The sequence below is a fragment of the Lepisosteus oculatus genome, chromosome 5, assembly GCF_040954835.1.
Source record: "Lepisosteus oculatus isolate fLepOcu1 chromosome 5, fLepOcu1.hap2, whole genome shotgun sequence".
Lineage (NCBI taxonomy): Eukaryota > Metazoa > Chordata > Actinopteri > Semionotiformes > Lepisosteidae > Lepisosteus > Lepisosteus oculatus.
In genome coordinates, this window is record NC_090700.1 from 43,506,570 (window position 1) to 43,531,671 (window position 25,102).

Below are 25,102 nucleotides of genomic sequence, written 5' to 3' on the forward strand. Positions count from 1 at the left end.
CCCTGTCCCTGCTGAAGAAAAGCAGGCCCAAACCATGATGCTGCCACCACCATGTTTGACAGTGGGGATGGTGTGTTGAGGGTGATGAGCTGTGTTGCTTTTACGCCAAACATATCGTTTTGCATTGTGGGCAAAAAGTTCGGTTTTGGTTTCATCTGACCAGAGCACCTTCTTCCACATGTTTGGGGTGTCTCCCAGGTGGCTTGTGGCAAACTTTAGACGAGACTTTTTATGGATATCTTTGAGAAATGGCTTTCTTCTTGCCACTCTTCCATAAAGGCCAGATTTGTGCAGTGTAAGACTGATTGTTGTCCTATGGACAGACTCTCCCACCTCAGCTGTAGTTTTCTGCAGTTCATCCAGAGTGATCATGGGCCTCTTGGCTGCATCTCTGATCAGTCTTCTCCTTGTCTGAGCTGAAAGTTTAGAGGGACGGCCAGGTCTTGGTAGATTTGCAGTGGTCTGATACTCCTTCCATTTCAAGATGATCGCTTGCACAGTGCTCCTTGGGATGTTTGAAGCTTGGGAAATCTTTCTGTATCCAAATCCGGCTTTAAACTTCTCCACAACAGTATTACGGACCTGCCTGGTGTGTTCCTTGGTCTTCATGATGCTCTCTGCGCTTTCAACAGAACCTTGAGACTATCACAGAGCAGGTGCATTTATACAGAGACTTGATTACACACAGGTGGATTCTATTTATCACCATCAGTCATTTAGGACAACATTGGATCATTCAGAGATCCTCGCTGAACTTCTGGAGTGAGTTTGCTGCACTGAAAGTAAAGGGGCCGAATAATTTTGCACGCCCCACTTTTCATTTTTTTATTAGTTAAAAAAGTTTCAAAAATCCAATAGATTTCGTTCCACTTCACAATTGTGTCCCACTTGTTGGTGATTCTTCACATAAAATAAAAAATTTATATCTTTATGTTTGAAGCCTGAAATGTGGCAAAAGGTTGAAAAGTTCAAGGGGGCCGAATACTTTCGCAAGGCACTGTACCTGTAAAGCGCTTTGAGTGGAGTGTCCGGAAAAGTGCTAAATAAGTGTAAGGAATTATTATTATTATTATACACTAAAACAGAGATTAGTGTAACTGCAAACAGTAAACGATTTTGCTAATTTAAACAGAAGTTTTACATGGTTTTGAGGCTTAACATGAAAGTTACAATATAAGCAGAGAGACATATGGAAAACAGGTATGTGTCTATGGTGTATTTTAGTACCTTAATTTGAATAAAGATCAGATAAATATTCAAGGAGCCCTGACTAGCTCTGTTGGTAGAGCATGAGACTCATAATCTCAGGGCAGTGAGTTTGTGTCCCATGTCAGGTGCAAGGTTCTCTTATAACAGCAGCAGTATGGGGAGGTGTTGGCAGTGGAGGATCAAGTTTCCATGACAACAGCAACAACACTCACACTATCTGCATGGAAGAAAGGACTGGCAATCTACTCCCGTATCGTGCCATGAAAACTCCACGAATAGTGACGGGGGGAACTATCGATAGGGTAGCCATGAATTCACACCGACCTGACAGCACATATCCCATCCCCATCCCCCAATTATTCAATGAATACAGGAAACCAGGAAAAAGTTGGGATTATAGATTGCTTAACAATCCTTTAGAACAAACTGTGTGTTGATAGTTATTCATTGACAATCTGTTAAAAAAGATTCAGCAATACTTTTATCTTAAATTCTGCATTAAAATCCAATTTATGAAGTATTTCATTTCTATATGTGTGGACAAACACCCAGTTACAGAAAATGACTCACATCGTCCTGTTATCCTCCATGTAGTTTCATCTTTTTATTTCCATCATGATGTATTCAGTGATTTTTGTAGATGGAGGTGTGAGGTAATGATCTCATCATACAAGTCTCTGACCTTGGAGCTTTGTGACATCATAGATTGCTGGTATACATCCAGGTTTAACAATTTAAATAAGCTTGTTTTCCTCCCAGTTAGTGTTTTTATAAAAACAGTGTGACATGCACAGCACTCAGGAGCTACCATGTCCTGTATATTTAGTCAGTATTATTCTGTTATGTTATGATCCTTTGTGTGAACACATGATTTTTATGGCAACTCTCACACTTTTTGTTCATATTCTTTTACTAGTCCCAGATCTTCTAGTTTTTATTTTAACCATTTTGAAATCACTCTGCACACAGGAATCATAACCATAAGAGAAATGGTCAGATCTTATCCGTCATTCAATCGTTCAACTGTTTGTCAAACAAGACTCCCCTTTCCTTACAGTTTCTCACAGAGCTTGACAAACCCCTAAATGACAGCGAGGACAGGCTTATCTGATTGTTTCTTTTAAAAGCATTTCTGAACAAGACAAGATATGTGGTTTGAATTCTAAACTGAATTGCAGGCAAACTGAGTTGTGGAATTGTTATCTAGCTTCTTAAAATTGTACTGCATTAATATTTTCAACTGATTCACAATTAAAAAAACACTTGATCCTTGATCTGCCCGGATAGACCTGGTAAACCTCTTTGAACAAGGTTATTTTTGAACAATCTATGGTTCTTGTGTGTTAAATCACCCAATGTCACTGCCAGTTTCCCCACAGACACAGAGCAACCACTTTACAACTATTAATAACTTCTGAAGAAAGCAGCCAAATGAGATGCAAAACATCTTTTATTATACACAAAGGGGATACAGTACAGAGCATTAAGCAAGTATTAAGGAAGTGGTAATGACATCTCCTTATCAATAAAACAAAAAAGAAGGATGTTCTGCTTTAAAAACATTAATGGTTTGTTTCCCCAATAGCTCTACAAAAATGAATGCATGTACACAGGAATACTATTTCCTTCCAGCAAATGTATCCTTTTAATAGAGCGCTCTTTAGACAAAACCCCCACTTTCAACTCTCAGGGCCTTTCAGATGGGTTTGGTCATTCCTGCAGCCCCCTTCCTTGCTGAACACAGCCAGTCCCAACACCTCAGTGTCAAGACCATTGGCTGCAGGTGAACCCGCTTGCAGGGAAGGGAGTGAGGAAAGAGGACTGAGATGCAGCTTCCCATCATGGAAATGGTGTGGGTGCCAATCTGCTCAGGCGCCCCAACTTGAAGACATACTGTATCCTGCTGCGCCTCCTTAAAGGAGCAAACATCCCAGCTAACACAATTAAAGGGCATTTTGCTCTTAATGCATCAAAAATGCACTCTGGCCTTTTATTTCTCATTACATTAAAAATGAAAAAGAAAAGGCAAGGTTTTGTAAACCGAATTTGTAAATTAAAAGACTTTTGTGGGTGTTCTTCTTCCATGGAAATCTAAAACGGAAACATCTCAGGGCGCAGAGAAAAAGAAACACATTCATAAAATAATATAGATAAAAGTATTATATTCAGGAAAACAAGGATGGGAATCAATTCTTAAAATGTGGATATCAAGAGAAGAGAGTCTCAGTTAGTCGTGTGCCCACCTACTGTATGGTTTTCGATGGAGACAGTCATTAACAGAATCGGTTCGCTGTCTACAGGCTAAGAATTGGTTCCCTCTCTCATGACCTGGCTACATGACCACACAGCTGTCCTTCTTTTTCACCACCTGCATTTTCTCTCCGCGGCTGGCTTGTCTGACCGCCTCAATCACCTACAACACAAGCAAAGTGACTTCAATGTTCAAAACAAAAAAAAAAACATACAAGACATTCACGTCAGGAGCTGGCTGCTCTTGTAAACTGCTTGGTCATGGTTCACAGTACTGTGCAGAAACTATTTCCTGCTAAACAAGGGAAACTTTTGCAGGAAATGATCGATTGAAATGAAGATTTACAACTTTCATTCAAATCACTCAGCTCACCTCTTTGGTGTCAGGAAAGCCTTTGCATTCCAGTTTGGAGAAGATAAGTTGGTCATTGACAGTGATTTCAAAGCTTGCTGTGTGGAAGAAAAACATTTTTGAAAGGCTTGTTTCACTTGCCTTCAGACAAATCGATTAGATCCATTGTTAACATACCGTTTTCAAGCACAGAAAAGAGTTCCTAACTTAAAAAACTGTATTTTAGGTAAGACAATGACATCACCATCAGTTCCAATACTTACTCCTTCGTCCTGTGCTTCCAGAGACTTCGGCTTCAGGAACATGCTTCTTTACCTCACTGGCAAGGCTCTGATAGCGCGATGCGTAGCCTCATGCGCCACTATCGACAAACACAACTAGAATTAAGGGATGATTTACTTATTTTTCCACAGTCGCTCTTTCACTGTTAATTACAGCCTGCGCAAAAGGCACCCTTCAGTTGGTGTGCGCTCAGGAACTCTAGAGAAAAAGTCTTGGCATAACACAAGGACTCGTATTTCACGAATAATCCCTAACGAGAGCGAGTCACATTGGGGTCACCACCGGAGATTTCCAATAGCACAGTGTGTTCTGGTTCTTAACTAAATTAAGGATAATTTTTCTGGACTTAACTACGTGGTGATTAAAAAGGAAGTTGTCGTTCCTAAAAAGTACGTCTTACCTGCCTCTAATAACATTTTTTTTGTTTACAAATGGCGAATAAACACTTTCTTTCCTATTGACAACAGCACTACATTTTCATCTAGACTACAACAGGTAATAGATTAAAAAAGTAATCTGAACATATCAGGAACACATTCTAAAGTTTACCAATATTCCACGTATACCCTCACTGCCATTTCTGTCAAAGACCGGCCCTCGTTCGTGTTTTCTCCAGAAAAGAGGACAGAGCTCTGCTGCAGTTTCCTATCAAGCGCCGGGCGCTGCTGGTTAGTATTTAAAGGGCCACACCCGGAAACCCACAGGTAGAAACGCGCACTGCATCCTCCTGGGGGAGGAGAGCTCCCGCACACATTCCCGAAAGAGAATAATAACACCGACAGTACTGTAAACTTCAAGTACGAATCTCAGTTCCCTGCGAATTGTAAGTTCAAAGAGCAGAATAACGTAGAACACGGCGTGACGAGAGGAAAAGTTGGCGCCGGATGTTTTTTCTTTTATCGCTGAACAATTGTTATTGCTCAACTGGAGCAAAGTAAGGTGTGTGGAAATCAAGGGGTTGGAAAATATACCCTAAGCAAATCTCGGAAGCCTGTATTTTTAACTTAAATATACGAGCAATAAGAATTTTGTTTTTTACCTACTTCTTCGCATGCCTTTCGAGTCCGGCACTGTAATGTCCCATTTCTGAACTTGGTTGACGGCAGTGCTTTCATTAACATAAAAAGCAATATGTTCAACAGAGTTTGGTTACATAAGATCCTGTCATCGGAGCTTTATGTATGATAAAGTTCTGCATTGAAACCATCACATTTTCCCCCTCTCTTTTTCAATATGCACAGCACTTTTTTTCGGGGTAAAGGTATAGAATGTGGTTCAGACACTAGTATATAGGCACAGTATTGGAGAATTGCTCCGAACAAGAACTCTTTTTGCGTTTTTCCTGCACCAGTGCGGTTAGCTCCTCTGGCAACTCAGAGTAGAATATATACCCCTCTTGTCAATTTATCAGTGCATAGAAGTTATCACATGGTTCCTAGTAGGTTCCTCAATCAGTCTGGAAAAAACAAACATCTTGGACAAGATGGTGTCCTAGTTCTCTTTCTGCATCTCATCTCAAAGTAAAACCAACGATGTGTGGTGTCCCAATTGTTATTTGCTGCATCAAAACTGTACTTTGATGGTTGGTCTTGTAAAGTCAAAGGATCAAGCATTGCTGAAACTTGTGATGCTTTCGTTATATCGTGCTCAGACACCTAGTGAAAACCACAGAGAAACATACTGTACTTCTCACCTTCAAATAAGAGAACTTTTAACTACCTACATCTGTTGAGAGGCAGTTGTGAAATGATACATTTGTACATTTGTACAACATCTACAATACAGAACAGGATTTTTTTTTAAACAAGAAAATAATTGTACTGGGGAATTTTGAGATGTGTTTGAAGAGTGGAGCCAACAATGGGTGTCCTGCGAGAGGAACTAGAACAAGCATCAGAGCCCCAGAGATGTCAGGCCAGAATCAGACCTCTCTCCCCCCAGACAGGCCTACGCTCTGGACCTGTCGGGGCAGCGAGGGCAGCGTGCTGAATGTCTGCCTTCTTTAAAAGAAGAAAAAATACATGCAATATCTGTGTGATTATCCAACCTCCCTCCTGCTGATGGAGATCAGTCCTGAACATGGTGGAAAGACTGGGGACAGGCAAGTAAAGGAAGCTACAGCCAGCACAAAACTGTCCAAAAAGTGAAAAGAATGGTACTCCAACATTTTATATTTTATTAGATTAAGTGATATACAAAATTTATACAGTACTGTACCCATAATATGTTCAACAATTCCCCTTCATAAAATAACCTACTATTTCATTATCTATTTTGTTCGTGCCAGATAACTGTATCTATAAGATACACTAGATTAAAATATGCTCTTACAATACTTTAAAAACAACAATAGTACCGCTTTTGTAACATAAAACTCTCACCTTAAAACAATTTTTGGTGGACAAAGTTCATTACTGAGAGTTCAACAAATTGTAGGACTATTAAATTACATACACTGTACTGAAAAAGTTGCATTGCAATCTGCCCATTTGTACAAGATTTCAATCCATGTGTATTTATAAAGTATGTACCACAAATAACATAATACAGGTTTTTCTACATGACTTTACACTTATAAAAAAATCTTGATTACACATTCTGCTTTAGATAAATTCTTGCAGAGTCTGAATCTGAATAGGTTCTTTTACAAACCTGCCACAACCAAAAAAACAAAAATAAAGACTGCTTTTAAAATGTGTTTTTTGTACAAGGCAACTTCTCATAATTGATAATAAATACCATAACCATCTATACAATGAGATTGTACCAGTTGATAGTCACTTTATATACCATTATTTAACAAAAACTTATCAAAAATCTTAAAAGCCATCTTCTTCTCATTTACATAACGTGAAATCATTATGGTTCTTTGTAATTGCACCTTGTCTCTAAATCTCTCTGTGGCCAGGAGCTGGACTATTTCAGAGAACAGCAGTCTCAGACCCAGATGTGGCTACAGGTGTCCAACTAAAACTGATAAGATGTGCATGGACTGCCAGCACAAAATATCATCTGTTAGGCTTTAGCAGTTTGACTTAATGATGTGCATATTAACTGAAAGGCTTTACATTGATAATAACTACAATAAATATTAATTATAATAATTAAAAAATTATATATCGGGTAATATCTGAATATCATTTAGATGTGCACAATTTAGATGAGCACTGTTTGGCTCAAGCTACAGGAATCCTGTACCAGTTTAACACATGCACTTCTTGAGTAAAATACAGTACTGTAGTTTTGCGCTCTGTGTCCAGGTGTGTAAATGTTATACTAAAGGGAGTCCTTTATTGTTTTACCTAGCTGTATCTGTGTCAAATGAATGTAAGCGTCAGTAACTACCATTGCTTTGATGATCAAGGACATAAATTGGAGGAACAGACGCTGCTGGCCTTCTGGATCTGAGCAGAGGGACTCGCGGTCACAAGGACTGAGCCTCTTCACAATTCCTCAGTTTAGTTTTCTCCCCGTGTTTTACTGTAATAAACCACACTTTAACTAGCTGATCACATAGTCAATTCTTCTCTAACACAACGGGAATTCTTGGTCTCCAGTCCCGTTCTGAAGATCCAAGAGACTCAAGAGCGTACCAGCCCTGGGTTGAACGCATACATACCATACAAATTACTGAAGACCTTTTAGTTAATACACGTTTGGAAATCTGGTCATACTACATGTGGAAGCTAACAATTTCCTGATATCATGCCTGTTGTAGGCTTGCAGTATCAGACTGTGATCGGTCACATTTGGGTCTGTGACCACAGTGCAGAAAGTCACACGTTATTTATCTCATCCACCCTGCAGCTCTAGAGACTGGGATTACTGTGCTCAAATCATGCAGTGCATGAACAAGACTTTAAATGTTAGGAAAAATATACTATCCACATGCACCTTCCTTCTCCAGGTACAGATACACACCACCCCTAAGCACACAAGCATGGTACTTCCTCTCCCTCCTAAAGCTGGCGATTCCTCTTACAGCATCAGGCGAATAGAGTGCTTTTGTTCTTTGGTACTGCTCCCAGGCTGAATCGAAATCTCAGGTGTGTCATCTTGGGGTAACGTAACCTTGTCAGGTGTATAATCATCCCTCTTTAGATCTGAGCTCACCCAGAGGGAAAGAGGAAAAATAAACAAAAAAAAAATTATAAAAAAAATGAAAGCAGTAGAAAATGGCAAATGACAGTATTGTAGAAAGGATGATTTTTACAATTAATAATTATTGTTACAGTAACAAATAAAAGTTAATACACTGGAACAATCATTTGCAGTTATAAAAACTCTTCGATTCTAAGAGATAAGACCACTTTATTGGCCATATACAACTTATTTTCGCATACCCCAGCTTGCTCTCCATGAGACAGATTGACAGGGAGAGACGCTTGGGGTCAGAGCGCAGGGTCAGCCATTTATACAGCACCCCTGGGAGGGGCCCAAGGGAGTAGGATTCCTCTGCTGGCTGCTGGATTTGAACCGGCAACCTTCCAGCCACAGGCACAGATCCTGAGCCACAGAGCCACCGCACCGCCCTGGCTATATTCCCAGCAATTCCCAATCCAGCGCAACTGTAATTAAAGAAAGGAATACCCCTACCTGGCAGTTTGAGTTTCCTGCAGCAGGAATTACAGTGGTGTTTAGCTCGGAAGTTTCTTATTGCATCATCCCCCAGGTTTGCTGGACCAAAAATCATGTCGTAAGACCTGCAGAATAGATTCTGGTTAAAAAAAAATACGTTTCTAGTGAAGGCTGAATTGATCACAAACGTTTTTTTAAAGTTGTGATATCAAATATGTATGAACTATTCATAAAACTTTGTCAGGAACAAATCTCTTTACAGCCTTCACTCAAACCCACAGCTGCTTGAGTAAATATGAACCATATACGGATGTACATCAGTTCAGATGTCCAGGACTCAGAGAGAGAAGTCATGTTTAACACTATTTACACTTTAATCTTCAGCTACACAAGCTGTTTCAGGGAATCCTAATACTCACCCTTTCTCTCCACTTTTTATCACTGAGGGATCGGTCAGGATCTCCCCGACACCTGAGAAGAAGGCCAGAGCTTAGAGATAAGCACACACTTGCCTTACACACGTCAAACGTTCATGTGACTAACACAACAGGTGGAGCACATAAAGAACTAATAAATTATATTAAAAAAACTGAACATTTTTTTTGTGAATCAGTTACCTTAGTGGTTTTATTAAGAAATTACATTAAGTTTCGAGGCAGAAACAGTACTGCTCTTATCTGTAGTTTAATGTAATCTTAACAGAAATCCCCACTTTCCTAAGTATTTCACTGATGTCTGATTATCAGCAACACCCTCCAACCCCCTACACACCTATCCTGTGTCTGTGGAATCTGATAGGTCCTCTGACCAATAGTGGAGAACCGTGGTAGTGCAGTATCTCCTTTAGCTCAAAGGTCACACAAGTCTACCACACCTTGCAAGTCCAGTACCAGAAGCTCCCCTCTTGAGTATTCATAAGTCCAGTGGCTGAAGGCAAGCATCGTTTCTTCCAGCAGGTTGGTTGGAATTATCTCATCCCCATTGTTGTTGTTGAACTTCCTGAATTCCCCGGTGATGCATTCCTCAATAGCAAACCACTGGCCAGCAGAGTGGCAGTACAGCAAGAAAACCTCCAGAAACCTTTAAGAAACAGACATGGTGGTAAATTTTACCTACATGAAAAGGACCCAAAGACAAATTAGAAGGCATCTGGGATGTTAATGTAGGTGTCTATCGAAAATAAGTGTGAATACGTCTAGCTAAGGAGGTGTGTGGAAAGATCTGGAGTCTTATGCTGCTCAGAATCAGGGCAGCCACCTGGCCACACATCACCTGGACATGATCAGGCAGGATGAGTTTTTCTACACCACCACTTAACTCTTCCAACCCTTCACTGGAAGTTTTGGCTGACACAAAGAGAACAAACCAATGATACAAATCTGCTTAGTTTACGCAATTTAATTTGTTTGAACTTGGATGCAACAGATGATCTGGTTGATGGCAAGAGAGCCAGCCGGCAACCCTATTCAGTGTAAGGACTTTAGCCGGGGTACAGGTTCAAAGTCAAAGTCTCTTTGTGTCTTTCTCCCTCCTTCTACTCCGTTTCAGGGTGGGGCAGGCCATATCCCTGCCACAATCACGGAACACGTTTACAGAGTGCTGAAAGTCCTTTTAAAAACACCACTAAGCTTACTAATTACAGCAGGGTTCACAAATCATCAAGCTCTTAAGCAAAGTTGTGAAAATAATCATCAGTCACTTTAAAGCAAAATATGAACTGTAAATTACATATCTAGGACTGTATACAAGGAAATCTTATGATCTTTTGCTAGCTTGTTATAGGACAGAAGCTCCCAGCCTTGAACTTGAGAAATCACTCAAGCAGATCTCTTTCCTTAATTGAGAATTAAATTAAACTAACAAACTGATTGGAACTTTTATTTCTATTCAAAACTCATTTAGGGGCAGCAAGGCAGCCTGACAGCTCTGCATCCTGGGTTCAGCTCCGGACCTGAGGTGCTGTCTGCATGGAGCTTGTATGTTCTCTCTGTGTTTGTGTGGGTTTCCTCCCTTAGCCCCCCAAAAATCCTGTCGGTTAATTGGCTTTTCGGAAAACTGGCCCAGTGGCAATGGACAGGCATACCATCCAAGACGTACCCTGCCTTTTGCCCACTGCTTGCCAGGATATGCTCTGGGTCCACTAAATGGGATGAAGAGGTTTGAAAACCGATGGATGGAAAACACAATAGTTAAAAGGCAATTTCCACAATGTTTAGAAAATGGAAACAAAGTGTTCAATTTAATCCTGTCATTAAGAAAAATGATGTAACAGAGCTGATATGGAATGAACTACAGCAGCTACAGTATGTGGATCCTGGGAACCAGAGCTGGGGGGCCCTGCTACAGGGCCTACAGAGGGAGGCTTTCGACCTTACAGGCCTAATATTGCTCTACAATGTAAATTATGTGTGGAAATACAAAAAACAGCATGTATGCATGCAAGAGAGACAGGTGGCTGAAATTACCTGGGAGAATATGGAATGGTCTTCGGCTTCATTTGGTTAAAAGCAAAGGTCAGTTTCTGAGCTGCCCTTTGCTGCTGAATTTCCTGTAACGAAAGCATTTGTCAAGTTAACATGTGCTCCTGTTACAGCACTCACACTCCAAAACCAGCTGGAGTCGCCCTGCACTCAGGCTGGTAGTCAGAAATACTTTACTGAACAACTCGGTTTGGAGCTCAGGCTTGTATTCAATGACTCTGACCAAGAGCCCAGCACAAAACACACTGTTCATCCTGAAGACCAAAGAGTTAAATCATGTTAAAAAAAATATTAGGATGGTTTATACTGTCAGCTAATTGACAAAGATGGAACTGTTGCATCTGAACACTTGGTGGAGAAAAGTGGCCTTTCCAACTCTCATTTCCATAGATATTTACAGGTTAGAAGCTTCTTAAAGACAATTTGAGCCAGAATATAACAATGAAATATACAGACCTTCCAAATTCCCAAATGGGAAATGGGGGTCGGCAATAGCATCACAATCAAGCATTGGAAAGACGTTTAAATCCGCATAAAACCTCCAACTTGCCTGCATGTTATTTTATGTTATTTGTTATTTTAGAACCCCCACTATACAGTATCTCTCAGTACAAACTGCAGGGGGAACTGCGGGGAAAACCTGACTAATCAGACTCGCAGCCACGAAACAAGTCACCAGAGACATGTTGAATTGGACAGAACTAGGGCTTAATCTTGGAAGGTCTCTATGAATGAAATATCTCAGAGAAAAATACCTGCAGCATTCTAAATCAAAACCATATATTTTTAACAAGATGGCCAAAATGGTAAAGATACGTAGAGACTCCCAGTAACGTGGCAGTAACCAAAATGCAGTAGATCATTAGAACTTTTCGATTTTACACGCCCCTTGTGTCCATTTGTATTTTGTCTTTGTGTCTTTTGTATGTATGTGAAAAAGGGAATGTTGTGAGCCTCAACACAACTAAAATAAATTAAAAAAATTCCCAAAGCTAAACGGAAGACAGAATGCATCATGGTCTGACCACACAATGTCTTCTTTAAGCATGACCAGTAGCTTAGATATGGTTCTAAATTCGGAAGTGAATTAACAATACAACTGCACATTAACTCTGAATTTACTGCACTGTGGAAGGAAACCAATCTGCTGTCTCATGAACTTGATTTGTCTGTTCAGGCTGCTACTTGTTGCAGTCAGAAAAACATGTCATTAAAGCTACTGAGCTGCCAGCCGCTGCCCTTCAGTACCACAGCCAAGAGCAGATGTCTGGTGGGGTTTCTCCCTCTAGCGCCACAGGACGGCCTGGGCATTGTGAAATTCTGCATAAAGGAAATGGGAAATTTATACCCTCTCCCCTCTCCCATTTCCACCCTGGGAGCTCTTGCCGAGTCCAGGTATACTTTCCTACTTATCAAATCTCTTTCACATCAACATCACCACATCCTCAGAAGAATCCTACACCACAGAACGCATGTGTACACCCGTGTTCTAGTGGGAAGCAAAAGACCACCTTCTTCTGGCTGCAATGACTGGAGGACCTTCACTGACTGTCAGCATACAGTGTTTCCAACACTGCCACCCAAAGAAAACCTGCTTCAAGCATGTGACACGGAAAATGAATTATCAGCTTCTGCCAAATGGTAAGGATTCATTCCGGGCAGACAAAGGGCACTGGAGGAGGTGCCGGACTATTCTGGACACTATGTGACAAAAGGAAAAGGAAATCATTGCCTCTAGTGCACTCGTGAGTATTTCCACTACCTCTCCCACAGAAGCAGAGGGACTCATCTTAAAAAAAACAGCAACTTTAGAAACAATAAGCCAAAGGAGAAGTATTTTGAAATACAAAATCTGCAGAACAGCAGATGTGTTCTGTTCAATCTGTAAGGAGGCGAGTTAAGGTCTGGGGGATTCTGGAATATCCTCTAGAAGTGTTATTACTTTCTCTGGCTTAAACAGCTGCTCCATTTGGATTTCTCATAAGAAAAATAAACATTACCTTGAGCAGTAAACAGATAATCTGCTGGTTGCAATGTTGTATAGTGCCGATGAAGCACGGTTTCCGTTTTGGAAATTAAAAAAATAAATAAAATATCCTTAAAATTAAGCAAGAATTAACTGCCATGGCTTTTGCGGTTCTGCAGCGTAAGCAGGGCAAACATCAATTTAAAAAAACCCAATAAGCAGCTAAGATCTTCTTCGGGCTCTTACCCTGAGACAGAGATGCAGGACAGTATCTTCCTTGTAGATACTTTGCCAGGTGTTCACGACCTCTGGCAGGAAGGACTTGACTATGTACAGGTGTCCTGGTTTCAGGATGTCATACTCCGACCAGGTGCACATGACCTTGAGGGCGCGCCGCAGGCCCCCTCCCATCTCTTCCTTGCTGAGGAACTCGATCTTGGCGCACAGCCCCCGCTGGGACCAGGACGACATGCTGTTGTTGATGGTGTTGGGGGAGCTCTCCTCCAGACGGTACACAGTGACTGGCTCACCTGCCGGGCGGGGGTACGATGGTATTGAAATTGGCATGTGGGAAAAGCAACACGAGACTGGAAAAGATTATTCTACTTTTATATCTCCTTACCTTTTGGCGGCACTGGGGTGAATGGAATGCTTTGTGATAACCGCATCAAATTATTTCGCTCCACAGCTAGATTGACAAAAAAAAAAACACATGAGCCTTGAGAAAAACAAATCTCCATTCAGAAATAACTTTCTAGCAACAGACTTATCTGTAAAATTTATAATTCTGTATGTCTCACCTGAATATTGATAACTTATATCCAAAGTTGGCTTGAAAGGAGATCCAACAGCTAAACAGAAAAAACAGAATAATTTCATTTTTGTCTAAATAAAGTAGATCCTTACGAACGCATGTAAGAGCTTTACATGACATACTTTAACATGTACATGAACACTGCTGTGATCAAGACCTGTATTCCTAGAACAGCAGCAATCTATCTGCTAAACATTTAACATGTTAAGCTCTGTGACTTTCACTGTGGCTAACGCTCCTCCGGGGGGCGGAGCAGTGGATCTGTGGCTCAGGATCTGCGCCTGTGGCTGGAAGGTTGCTGGTTCAAATCCCGCAGCCGGCAGAGGAATCCTACTCCGTTGGGCTCCTGAGCAAGGCCCTTAACTCCAGCTGCTCCAGGGGCGCCATACAATGGCAGACCCTGCGCTCTGAACCCAGGCTCTCTCCCTATCTGTGTGTCTGTGTGTCTCATGGAGAGCAAGCTTGGGTATGCGAAAAGATAATTCCTAATGCAAGAGATTGTAAAGGGTAAATAAAGTGATGTCTGTTAAAGACAGGATGCTGTGAAGCTTCAAAGAAAGATGCTGCCATCAGTACAATGGTGTTTAGCCACAAGGTGGCGCTGTGTGACAGCTTTATAACAACACTGCCATGTAGTGCGGACAGGGCTTTGAACATTCAACAACAGTAAAAATCAGTCTGAAAAATACAATTGCTCACAGTCTTTTCTGGCACTGAGGTGTGCATGTCTAGAGGAGTAGAGACATGATGTAGCTGGAAATAAAAAAATACATTTCAATTATAAGGATACACTTGTTTACCCTATTCCTATAAAGCAGGGTCATAAATAATGAAAGCTCCAAGTCCATGATGATAACAACAACAATAATATCAATATTGCACAAGATATCCTTTGCAGTCCTAGACCAAGGGGAAATAAGGTCATTGTCCCATGCTTGTGAAGTGGTAAACGAGCCTAGATCTGGGGAAGACAGGGCTTCCTCTATGATCCAGCACACACCAGATATAAGCAAGTTAGTTAAGTGTGACTTGAACAACAGGTTCAAATCACCTGTGATTATTTTAAGAGCCCCAACAGGTTACACAGGATGTTCTCATTAACCTGCTGTCCTCCAGAAAGAATGAAAACCCTTTCAACAACTACTTACAATAATTCTTAAATGTTCCCCAGTAATGGAATAACAATGAAAGAAAAAGAATTACAGTTACTACGATATTTCAGAAAACACTAAATGAATGAACAACCGGCATGCATTGATCACTCACTCCAAAGACTTGTCCCTTAGAACAATTTCAAAGGTAACCACAAACAATAGCGTCCCAGCTGTTGCCTATCTATGAATGAGTCAGTCAGGTCATTCACAGAGCTCCGATTTCAAAAATATTTATAGATCCAAACTTACCGTTTAAGGCTTCTTCCCCAGGAATTCTGCAGAATGAGATGTAAAGATATAAAACGGGCACATCAGTAAACAATACAATTTACTTCTAGTCTTTTAAAAACAAAGGTGGTACTTAAGATCTTGTAAATGGATTGTGGTAAAAATGCTGATGACAACATATTTAGGTAAACAGATGTTGAAGTCAGCTATTTTACCTTTACGGTTCAATGTTGTCTTCCACTGTACGTACATTTTCAAGTGCAGAGGACAAATAAAAGAAACCAACACCTACACCAAGGTTATTCCCATGACCTCAGGAGGTCATCAGACTGCATTAGCTGCAACTTTGAATTCTGGCCTCTTGTCATGTGAGCTTTCTTTCCCAGGAGCCAGAGCGTTGGCAACTTGTTGAAAACTCTACAGTACCATAACTGTTTATTTTGAGGTAGTTCTTGAGGCGATTTGACTTTCTGGTAGGTTGTCTGCCAATCAATGACACTGCAGGATGCCAGTCTATATTATATACTATGTTAGATAACATTTTGAATTTTTAAACAAACTAAAACTGTGAAACGTGCACCATCTACCCACTTTGCACAATATTTCTAGAATTATTTCCATTGAAGCATATGGCTGGGTGGCCATTCTGCATGGAATTCGATAATGGTGCATGCGTATCTGACAGCTAAGAAATGATAAATTAAGTTTCAAAATAGAATATCCGCACCTGAATGTGTGACATGCAATTTACTCCACAACATTCATCAAAAGCAAGAATACTTTTTTCTGTAACAAAGTAACTGTGAACATTGTTTTTTTTCTACAATATAAAAAGCATAGCAGACCGTGCCAAAAACCTTAGCGGCTTCTGCAGAATGGCCTGCTTATTTTATTTTGCCATGGAAACCCTAATATTAGACTGGCAGCAAGCCAGAACCACCCAGTGTGAAATGTGTTTTATGAAAAGAGAAGATGGTAAATCTGTGAGTTCTGGCCTGATGTCAGCAGAGTACTGCCTATGGCAAGAGAAAGCATTACACCCAGATACAGTAATTAGTCAGGTACTTCATTATCAGGCTCAAACAATGGCAAAATCACAGGACAATATTTAAGAATGGGTTAAAAAAAACATACGTACAGACTGCTGGCTTGTGCTGACTTTCCTTGTACTCTATCCTGTAAACCAAATAAAGAAAAACTCTTAAAAGGTAAACACTCAGAACTGCATACATTCACCAATTAGGTATAATAAGTATTCGGTGTCAAGCATGAATCTGAGAAGCGCAAAACTGCTTATTAAACTATGGTTACTTTATGATCAAAGTTTATTCATCACACAGTTCTAGAAACAGGAGATAAAATATTCTATGTACATTAGGTGATTTAAGGTTTTCTGCTTCCACAGAACTGACCAAACAACGTGCATTCACTGTACATTTTTATAAATCCAACGACTTGACTATTCTCAGAAGCGCATGCAAGGCTTTCTCGCCACTCTGTGCATCACTGCGAATGCAGCGAAATGTCTTCATCAGAGCAGAGTGCTGTAACTATATGGACCCACCAGCAGCCCCGGAACCTTCAGGTCCTCGTGGCAGCAAATGTCTTCAGCTGACACTCTGCTGTGATCTCTGCCACTCCTGCTCAGCGCTGATCAAGTGGAAAAGCAAACAGCATGTTGTACAAATCAAACAAAAGGAGACTGAATAAAAAAAGCAGTGCACATGTAGAAAAGAGAATTTCACAGCTTCGCTACATCCAAGTTCTTACATGCACGTCATTTCATATCCTCAAAGAAAGATGCAAAAATAAAATACCCTTCCTCGATGGAGCAAAATTCGTTTTCCAACTCTCTCTGTACACTGGCAGTTAAAAAACAGCTATTGTGAAAAGCCCATCTGACCCCATCCATACCTCAATAAATCAAGACAAAAACACCATGACACTATATGGTGTTGATGGACACTTGCTAAGAATGGACACTTTTCTGTCAAGAAAGGTGGGCACAGACACTCGAAGAGCCTTACATGATTCAGGGTGGAGTACTGAAAGGTTTCTGGCAAACTCCGTGAATCCTGCATAAGAATTGACTGCTCTCATGTGGCCCTCAGGATGACTCTATGACAAAAAATTGAAGAAATAACAGCCTGAAAGATAAAAAATAAATACGACAACCAGAACCACCCAGTTCTTTCATAGGTCCACAAGTGCATCTATATAACAACTAATTATTTTAAAAAGCACAGAGACAAGTGATGCCCATATGTAAATCAGAAATCTAAGTTTAATAAGGCTTTAAAGGTTCAAAAAAATTGAGAGAGATTATCACATAAGAGGAAAGACAGTAAAAACTAAAGCTTTCTTAGTATGTATTAGTTTTCTATTCCAGTAGAATTTTAAGAGATAAAAAAATAAAAAATGAAGATGACTGCTACAGAAGCTGAGGCTGTAAGATAAGGAAAATGAAAGAGTAATCTTTCTCGCTGGAAATAGTGTTTGCAGACCCAACAAAGCCACGGAACATCAAGAGATTCTCCATTCTTGATGTAGAGGAAAACTTACCACGTCTCTCGTCCCCTTGGATGGTGACATATGACTGACTTTGGTAGTGTCATCTTTTGTAGGTTTCTGTAGGTCAGGGCTATCTTTGTGTCCTTGTCCAAGAGGAATTGAAAATGCAAAAGAAGTATGTATATTTAATGTTAAAGCATAGTTAAAAGTTTTGATTTTGTGTTAGACAACATAAGTACAAGTTTCATAAAAAATACAGATATTTTAAGTGACCCAAGACAAGGTTTTCCTGGAAAGAAAAGTGTGATGAATCACATCACCCTCACCTTTGATAAGACAACATCCTCAGCGATACTTAGACATTCTATCACAATGTTTCCAATTGATTCAAAGGTCACCCAATTTCAGTACATGCACTGGCCAATGCAGCCCTTTGAAACCTTGGATGTTAGTAAAAGCAACAGTATCGAGCAGCTGCATTACAAAGGATGCCATTGAAGTATCTTCAGAAACAGCCTGTCATTTGTTAATTTAGATTATTTTTGGACTGTATTTAATTTTAAAATACAATGTATTTGTAACAACTTGGGTTTTTCTAACAGAGCTGTTTTCCGTAGATAGCTTTGCATTACTGGCACAATTTGTAAGGTATTTGCCTTTGGGACAGGAAAAAAAAAAATTTAAGCTTTTATCAAGGATATGTAGTGCACATGGAATACCTCCTCTTTTGTGGTTTTAACATAACGCTCAGTTTTACCTGACAAACATGTGGCACATTACTGTGTTAAAGCACACTGCTTCATGACATAGTAGTGAAGCTGCAGCTACAGACCCCGACCAGTGTCGGATCTTAAGATTAGGAGACGGATGACTCAAATGGCAGAGATCAGGCAGCTAAAGATTGGAATGGAGAGGAGAAGGACCTGTGCACCAGTGAAAGAGAGTCACCTTCAACCAGACACAGAGCCCAGACCCCCTTGTGTGTGAGCTCAAACCTCGAGGTTTGGCCAAGCTCCGCAGCCTCTGCAGCAGTCCTTTGGGTCCGTCAGCGTTATCAGTCTGCTTATGCTTTCCCAAAGCGCGCAGCTGGACGTCCTCTGCGGCTTCAGCTCTGTGCTTGGGCCCCCCGTTTCCAAAGAGCTGGACAGCCCCTGCGAGCTCGCACCCGGGCAAGGGGCTGCTCCTTCGGAAGCCAGTGCCTGCCACCACCTCCGCACGCTCAGACTTGGATTTGCAAGCTCTGCCCCTCCCATCGCAGTCGGTTTCCTCACTAGCCTCGTCGTCGCGAAAAGCAAGATTGACGTGTCCTGCACTTTCAACGCAAGCAGGCGTAGAGGTAGGGCATGCCAAGCTGACGGCACGAGAAGAGCTGGACACAATAACTCTAGGATAAATGCTCTTTGCGCCACCATACTTACCAACAAATGCCCCAAATTCAACACCAGAGCTCTCGGGTGGGGAAGCTTGTCGCCCTTCAGCAGAAGGCTCTTGGGGGCTACAGCCACCGGGCTGGGACGGGGTGCTTACAAAAAACTTTGCAGTTGGGGAGGAAACTTTGGGCGAAGTGTTTGGGGAATCGGCTCGCTTTGCGTTATCCGGGTGGGACAGCTGCCTCTCGGCGACGGGATGGCCCCTGAGCCGCAGCTCGGGAGGGGGTGTGGCACTTCGGAGTAAGGCACTGCCTGAGGCGCCCGCCTCTGGAATGTTTGCAGTTTTCCTGTCCGGACTCGGGATGAGGTCCTTGCCGTGCCCCTGGCCGCCCGTGTCCGGCTGCCGCTCAGCCTGTGCCCCCACACCAAACAGGGAGTCTGCGATCGTCCCTGGACCTTGCGCAAAGGACGACCCAAAGTACGCCCCTATGCTGCGCTTCACGAACACAGAGGATTTCTGCGAACTGATGTCCATAAGGTTTGGTCCCAGGTTCTTCGAAACGCTGAGCTCCCTGGTGATCTCGTTGTGGACTTTGCTGGCTTCGGAGGCTCTCTGCGCGGTGAGGGCTTTCAGAGTGTCCACGGTGAGAGCCGACAGGTCCTGGAGGTGTCCGATCTGAGAGTCCAGGGAGTTCAGGGACCGCTTGATAAAGTTCACCCTGTTGCCGACTTCCTTCAGCTGGATGGACATGTTTTCAACCCTAGGCAGAAAGGAAGCAATAAAAGTCAATCCTTTTTGTTGACGGTTTTAAAGACAAATTTGGTTAAGAATTTATCTACTTGGATGCAATAAAGCTGAATCACACAAAAAAAAAAATCAATAACCAAATCATGGCTAAGCTGTTATATTTTTCTAAAAATGAACAAGCTTACAGAAAAAGAGCCATCGATGTACCTGTCTGAGGTGACCCTAATTCTTTCTTCACTTCCCGAGTGAAACTGGTCATCTTTTTCATGAAAGTATGATTCTACACATTGCTCTTCAAAGTCATGGAGTTTCTTTTGGTCTTCTTCTGTCAGAAAGAGTTCTGAAAGACAGAGGAGTGACAGCTATCTGTGCAGGTCTGCCTTCCTCATTTATTTTAGAGAGAGTGTTGCCCAAATGCAAATGTTCAGGCAACAGAAATGACTGGGTTGAGATGATAGGCTGTGTAAAATGCTTAGCATTTCTTTATATAAACCAGTTCTCATGTTTAGATGCTTTTCCACATAGAAATGGAGGCCTGTGACTATACATACTTGGTCCATATGTCCCACGGCCCTTCTTCCTCTTCCTACAAATGCCAGAGAACAAGGAGACCAGGTGACTGAAGAAGATCAGAGGAGGAGGAAGAACAGGTTTCTCGTGATATGCCATGATGAAGTGGTACCGCTGGTACTTCCAAACTAGATTGGAAATGGCCTTCACTTGCAAATAAACATTGCTGTAGAAAACAAAAAAAACTGTGCTGATTAGAGACAACTCCCATCTCCTTTCCATTACACCCATGCACAAAAATATAAACCAGATTACTAATTATCTAATTTAACACTGCTCAATATCAACTAAAAATGTAAAAAGCTGTTGATGGAAACAAAGTTATTGCATGTATTTTAAAAGATGCAATGGTTTTACTGTTTTTGAGATTTAACATTTAAGTGATGTGCCTCAGGCATCACACTCATGAAGAAAAGGATACTGTTCTTCACAATGCACAGAAGCTGTACGGCAGCAGGGACTTTGAACAATACCCTAACAATACAATATATTACAATTCAGTATAGGTACTATATAGTTCAGGTGGGTACACGCACACGAAGAAGGCTCCAAAGCCGAAATGATGTTTTCTTTCTTCTCTTTTCAGCATGGAATAAACCTATTACTTGTTCCTAGGTACTGTACCTAAGTATACTTAGTACCTGTATACTAAGTTTATTACAGTTACGGTGGCATCATCTGACATTTTAGCAAAGAAAATGTGCCTATGTACACAATTGCACACACAGGTTATGATCTATCTTAAAAACAACTTACAAAATTCACTATTAAAACAGATCCTTTGTGAATACTTACTTGAAGAAGGCAATGAGCAGATTGACCATGAGAATGTACTGAACAAAGAGGTAGACTGCTTGTAGGAACGGTGTAATCCATACTCCAGCTTGACAAAGGTGCTTTACTTCACTATTGTTTGCACAAGCTATTGTAAAATCAAGAAAAATGGAAGAAGAGTCAGGTGCACACAGTACATAGGATGAAGTAAAAAAAACACTACATTGGTAGTATTGTAAAGATTTTTATAGTGACAAAGTAACCATGAGAAGCTTCCTTTTGGCAGGAAAGTCAGAAGGCTGTAATGTAAAAGTTTTGAAAAGTTTGCCCCTGCAAGATTACACATCTTTGTGTGGTTTCATTTTTGTTTTTAATCTTTTTGAGCACACGCCATGAGATATCTAACAATTCAGCACATTAAAACATCCAGATGTTTAATGTTTGTGATTTATGCCAATGCACACAAATTTTTAGTGATAACTTTATCAACATTTGCAGACCATCGTTTACCAATGTTGGTAAATTACATTTTCCACTGGCTGTACCAGTGGGAAAGTTAATATGGACACCCACTTTCGCATTTTCATCTACTTTAGCCTCCACCGGAGCAAGAGGCACAGCCTGGTTAACAAGTGTTAACAAGTTTCTGTACTGTAGCAATGCATTCTGGGTTATACTTTATACAGTTTCTAAATAAATAAAACATAAATAAAAGAAACGTTAAATAACTAAGGTTAGGGGACCACAGAGTTATCAGTCTCAGTTCTTGAAGACAAGGATAAGTAAAGAAATAAGAGAGAATTAGACAAATTGCAAATACTAACTTCCTTTGAGAGGGAAGGGAGTTAGTACACAACTCACGTTCTTGTCAGTTATGATTGCACCACAATAAATTGTTTTACTGAACAGTAGCCCTGCACTTTTATAATGGTAACAAAAACAAAACGCTAAAAATAAAGAACTGCACTCTTCTTAGAATTAAAAAAAAAACTCATACAAGGTTAGCTATAATATCATAAGAGTGATGTAATTTTTTTGCACATGCATGATCTCAAATTATGGGAATATGCTGAGTTGTCAGTACTCTTATTAGTTAAAAAATTTGCTCCCAAAAATCACAAACACTTTGTCTGAAACAGTTAAGCTACAACAAAAATGTTACTCTGGAAAAGCTTTCTTTGCAAACCACGGAACCATACCCTAAAATATTACGTTCGGTATTCACAAATTCACCATGTATGGAGACTTCAAGGTACATAACCTTCGCAGATACCGGGGTTTTACTGTACACGTTGAGATCATGAAACACTAAAAAGGCAAAAGTGTCTTGTGCAATATTAAGATCAAATGTATGATTGGTTAATGCCCCCACATTAATTTGTGTGCTGAAGTCATTGCTGCAGGCTATGACCACTTTGGTTTCCTTATTGCGTTAGTGCTTCTGATTTGCCACACAGTCACATGATCCAGCAGCTCTGTAACACCTCTGTGAGATTAAATACTGTCAAGTTATCTGGGAGCCTGGTGAACTGTAAGTACCATGAACAACCATTCTCCAATAATTAGATTTGCCTGAAGTCTGCGATTATAGGATAACTCAGTATTAAAACCCCTTTATAAATAAATACTTTCCCCATGGCACAGACCACTTGAGAATACAGGATTCACGACGGAGTTAAAAGAGCAAATCCCAAAAATGTAGATCTCAGAAGCTACATGGAAATTCTTTGTCTAGCCCAAACTCAAAATTCACCTTTTCATCAGGGACTATGTCTGATTGCTCTATATTCTGTCTATAGAACTTTTAATGCTCTTGTTTATTTTTTCTTTAACTTTCTAGCGTACTTTTTTATCACTAAGTACAGAATCCATGGATTTTGGAAAGGTGCTTTATAAATAAAGTATATAATAATTATTAGACGAGCTCCCTGCACTACTTAGTTGTATCTGAGGTTGCTATGGCAGTGTACCACTCCTCTGTAATGCTCGGAAAGCTTACCATCGATCTCATAAGCATACACTTCACCGTACATCATCCAATAGGGCTGAAAGACGACATCCTTCGCCAAGGTCCACGATGGCTCCTCTTCAGGGTATAGGATAGCCTTCCTGGGAACGCCGAAACTCAGCAACACCACTGCCATGATCACAACGATGTAAAACATGTTGGCCACCTCAAATTGAAAACAAACAATACCTAATCAAATCAAAGCAACAAGCATTAAATCAGACCTTGCACCTTTTGCCCATGTTTACAAATAAACAGGTTGTGGAACACCAGTAGATAGAAGGAAGCCTCTGTCCAATACACCTACTGTGCTCTCAATTAATAACTTAGAACACAGGTCTAATAAAATTTATTAGATGCAAATCTAAAAATGATATGCCAAAATGTTACCGTTGTTTTCATCATCTAGACAGTATAAGGGAAGGAATAAAAAGGAAAACTTAGGATATATACTTGTTGTACACAAATGCTCCCAAATATTCTGAAATTGTCCTAAAAGCTTCTAAGTATATGAAAATCTCATCTGTTTCCACGTGTTTCCAAATGCTCCCAAATGTAGCTAGTGCTAAAATCAAGGGATGTTAGAATTATACAATGTATTAGGATGACCTTATATAGAATAGTATTTATTTTTGCCCACCACAATACAAAAAGAACTTTTACTACATTAATGTTTGAGAAAGATCTTCTAGGTAATCAGTAATAATGCTTACCATTTTGCCAATCATCATCACGTAGGGTCCAGCTTGCTGATTTACAGCCAAGATGTCTAGAAGCCGCACATACCAGAATATTATATTAAGGCAATACACTATTCTTCCAGCAATCATGACACTGCCACTTCCGAACCTCAGTCCAAATCCAACAAAGAAGGTGACGATTGCAAGGGTGTCTGAGATGTTGAAATAGTCGGTGAACCAAACTTTTATCTTCTGCCCTATCTTCCCAGCTTCAGACATAAATATCTGCAAAGGAAACTGATGCAATCAGTGCCAAGACACAGACAGACCTATCAATAAAACAACAATAAGTATTTTATACATCAACTTCTTAGATACATTATATAAAGGCAAAGGCAAAAGCAATTGAGAAAGGCCCACAATACAGTAAACTGCACAGAATTAAAAGCTAGTGTAGGGTGTAAAAGTGTGTTTTAAGACAGGATTTGAAACCACTGGCTGATGAGGTGGAAGGTCATTCCATTGCCTGGGAGAAGAGGACAGAAAGCACAATGCCCAGGGTTGGAGCAGGAAAAAGGCCAGAGTCCAGAGAATGAGTGGGTGTATAAAGGGATTAACAGTTCACTGAGGTTGTCAAGAGCCAAACCAACCAGGTCTTTTAAAGGTGAGCAGCAGCACTTTGGCTCCCTGTTGATTTCAGAACAAAATTCAGTTTCCCAGTGTAAATCAATAAGGAAACCTGAGAATGCATCTGGAGTCAAACACATTCAAATTACACAACAGCAAAATGTTTATTGAAAGGAAAGGGGGTACTGTACCTCACGTATCTTCTCAATGGCAGATGTAAATATGTAACAGATGACGATCCACTCTTGTGGAGAAGGCCACTCTGGCATTTTCACCAGAACCACATATGTGTACAGCATCAAGAATCCCAGATAGGCCAGCTATGGGACAAGCATGCAACAGCGTGGTTAACAACACAGTCCTGGAAGCACAAAGACACATCCGAAAAGCAAACACTGCAATGCACAGCCACAGCAGGACGGAGGTGAGGAACAGGTCAGTAAAGAACCGGCTGTGTCTGTACACCTCAGTAAAGAGAGGAGATGTTAAAACTCACAGTCA

The 25,102-nt window shown here is 40.7% G+C and overlaps 2 protein-coding genes and 1 long non-coding RNA gene across 8 annotated transcripts in view; all 3 read right to left on the reverse strand.

The window, feature by feature from the left end:
- Nucleotides 1-1,862, reverse strand: part of LOC102682159 (ubiquitin carboxyl-terminal hydrolase 50) — a 17,519-nt gene extending 15,657 nt beyond the window's left edge. Inside the window, exon 1 of one of the 3 annotated variants that reach the window (XM_015343011.2) lies at nt 1,780-1,822. Coding sequence is in view for 2 of the 3 variants with exons in the window: in XM_015343014.2 (XP_015198500.2) it covers nt 1,780-1,799 (20 nt within the window). In the remaining variant the exon portion in view is untranslated. Of the gene's footprint in view, nt 1-1,779 lie in introns of all 3 variants that reach the window. The other 2 variants (XM_015343014.2, XM_015343015.2) reach the window with 2 other exon arrangements.
- Nucleotides 1,863-2,641: 779 nt separating this feature from the next.
- LOC107076874 (uncharacterized) lies at nt 2,642-4,779 on the reverse strand. Its single transcript, XR_001478003.2, has 4 exons — nt 4,643-4,779; nt 4,075-4,172; nt 3,833-3,909; nt 2,642-3,622 (listed from the first exon to the last, which is right to left on the reverse strand). It is a non-coding gene; the product is annotated as an uncharacterized lncRNA (long non-coding RNA).
- A 1,467-nt stretch (nt 4,780-6,246) lies between these two features.
- trpm7 (transient receptor potential cation channel, subfamily M, member 7) overlaps nt 6,247-25,102 on the reverse strand; it is a 53,556-nt gene continuing 34,700 nt past the window's right edge. For 3 of the 4 annotated variants that reach the window (XM_069190479.1, XM_069190480.1, XM_069190478.1), the window contains exons 20-40: nt 24,793-24,921; nt 24,008-24,259; nt 23,286-23,460; nt 21,308-21,434; nt 20,494-20,678; nt 20,150-20,282; nt 18,820-19,955; nt 17,876-17,967; nt 17,341-17,431; nt 16,878-16,963; nt 16,452-16,489; nt 15,335-15,360; nt 14,631-14,684; nt 13,918-13,968; nt 13,740-13,805; nt 13,364-13,647; nt 11,137-11,219; nt 9,546-9,751; nt 9,091-9,142; nt 8,690-8,796; nt 6,247-8,196 (exon numbers count right to left, since the gene is read on the reverse strand). In XM_069190479.1, coding sequence (XP_069046580.1) covers nt 8,072-8,196; nt 8,690-8,796; nt 9,091-9,142; nt 9,546-9,751; nt 11,137-11,219; nt 13,364-13,647; nt 13,740-13,805; nt 13,918-13,968; nt 14,631-14,684; nt 15,335-15,360; nt 16,452-16,489; nt 16,878-16,963; nt 17,341-17,431; nt 17,876-17,967; nt 18,820-19,955; nt 20,150-20,282; nt 20,494-20,678; nt 21,308-21,434; nt 23,286-23,460; nt 24,008-24,259; nt 24,793-24,921 — 3,498 coding nt within the window. In that variant the 3' untranslated portion in view covers nt 6,247-8,071. The remainder of the gene's footprint in view (nt 8,197-8,689; nt 8,797-9,090; nt 9,143-9,545; nt 9,752-11,136; nt 11,220-13,363; nt 13,648-13,739; nt 13,806-13,917; nt 13,969-14,630; nt 14,685-15,334; nt 15,361-16,451; nt 16,490-16,877; nt 16,964-17,340; nt 17,432-17,875; nt 17,968-18,819; nt 19,956-20,149; nt 20,283-20,493; nt 20,679-21,307; nt 21,435-23,285; nt 23,461-24,007; nt 24,260-24,792; nt 24,922-25,102) is intronic. The other variant, XM_006628687.3, reaches the window with a different exon arrangement.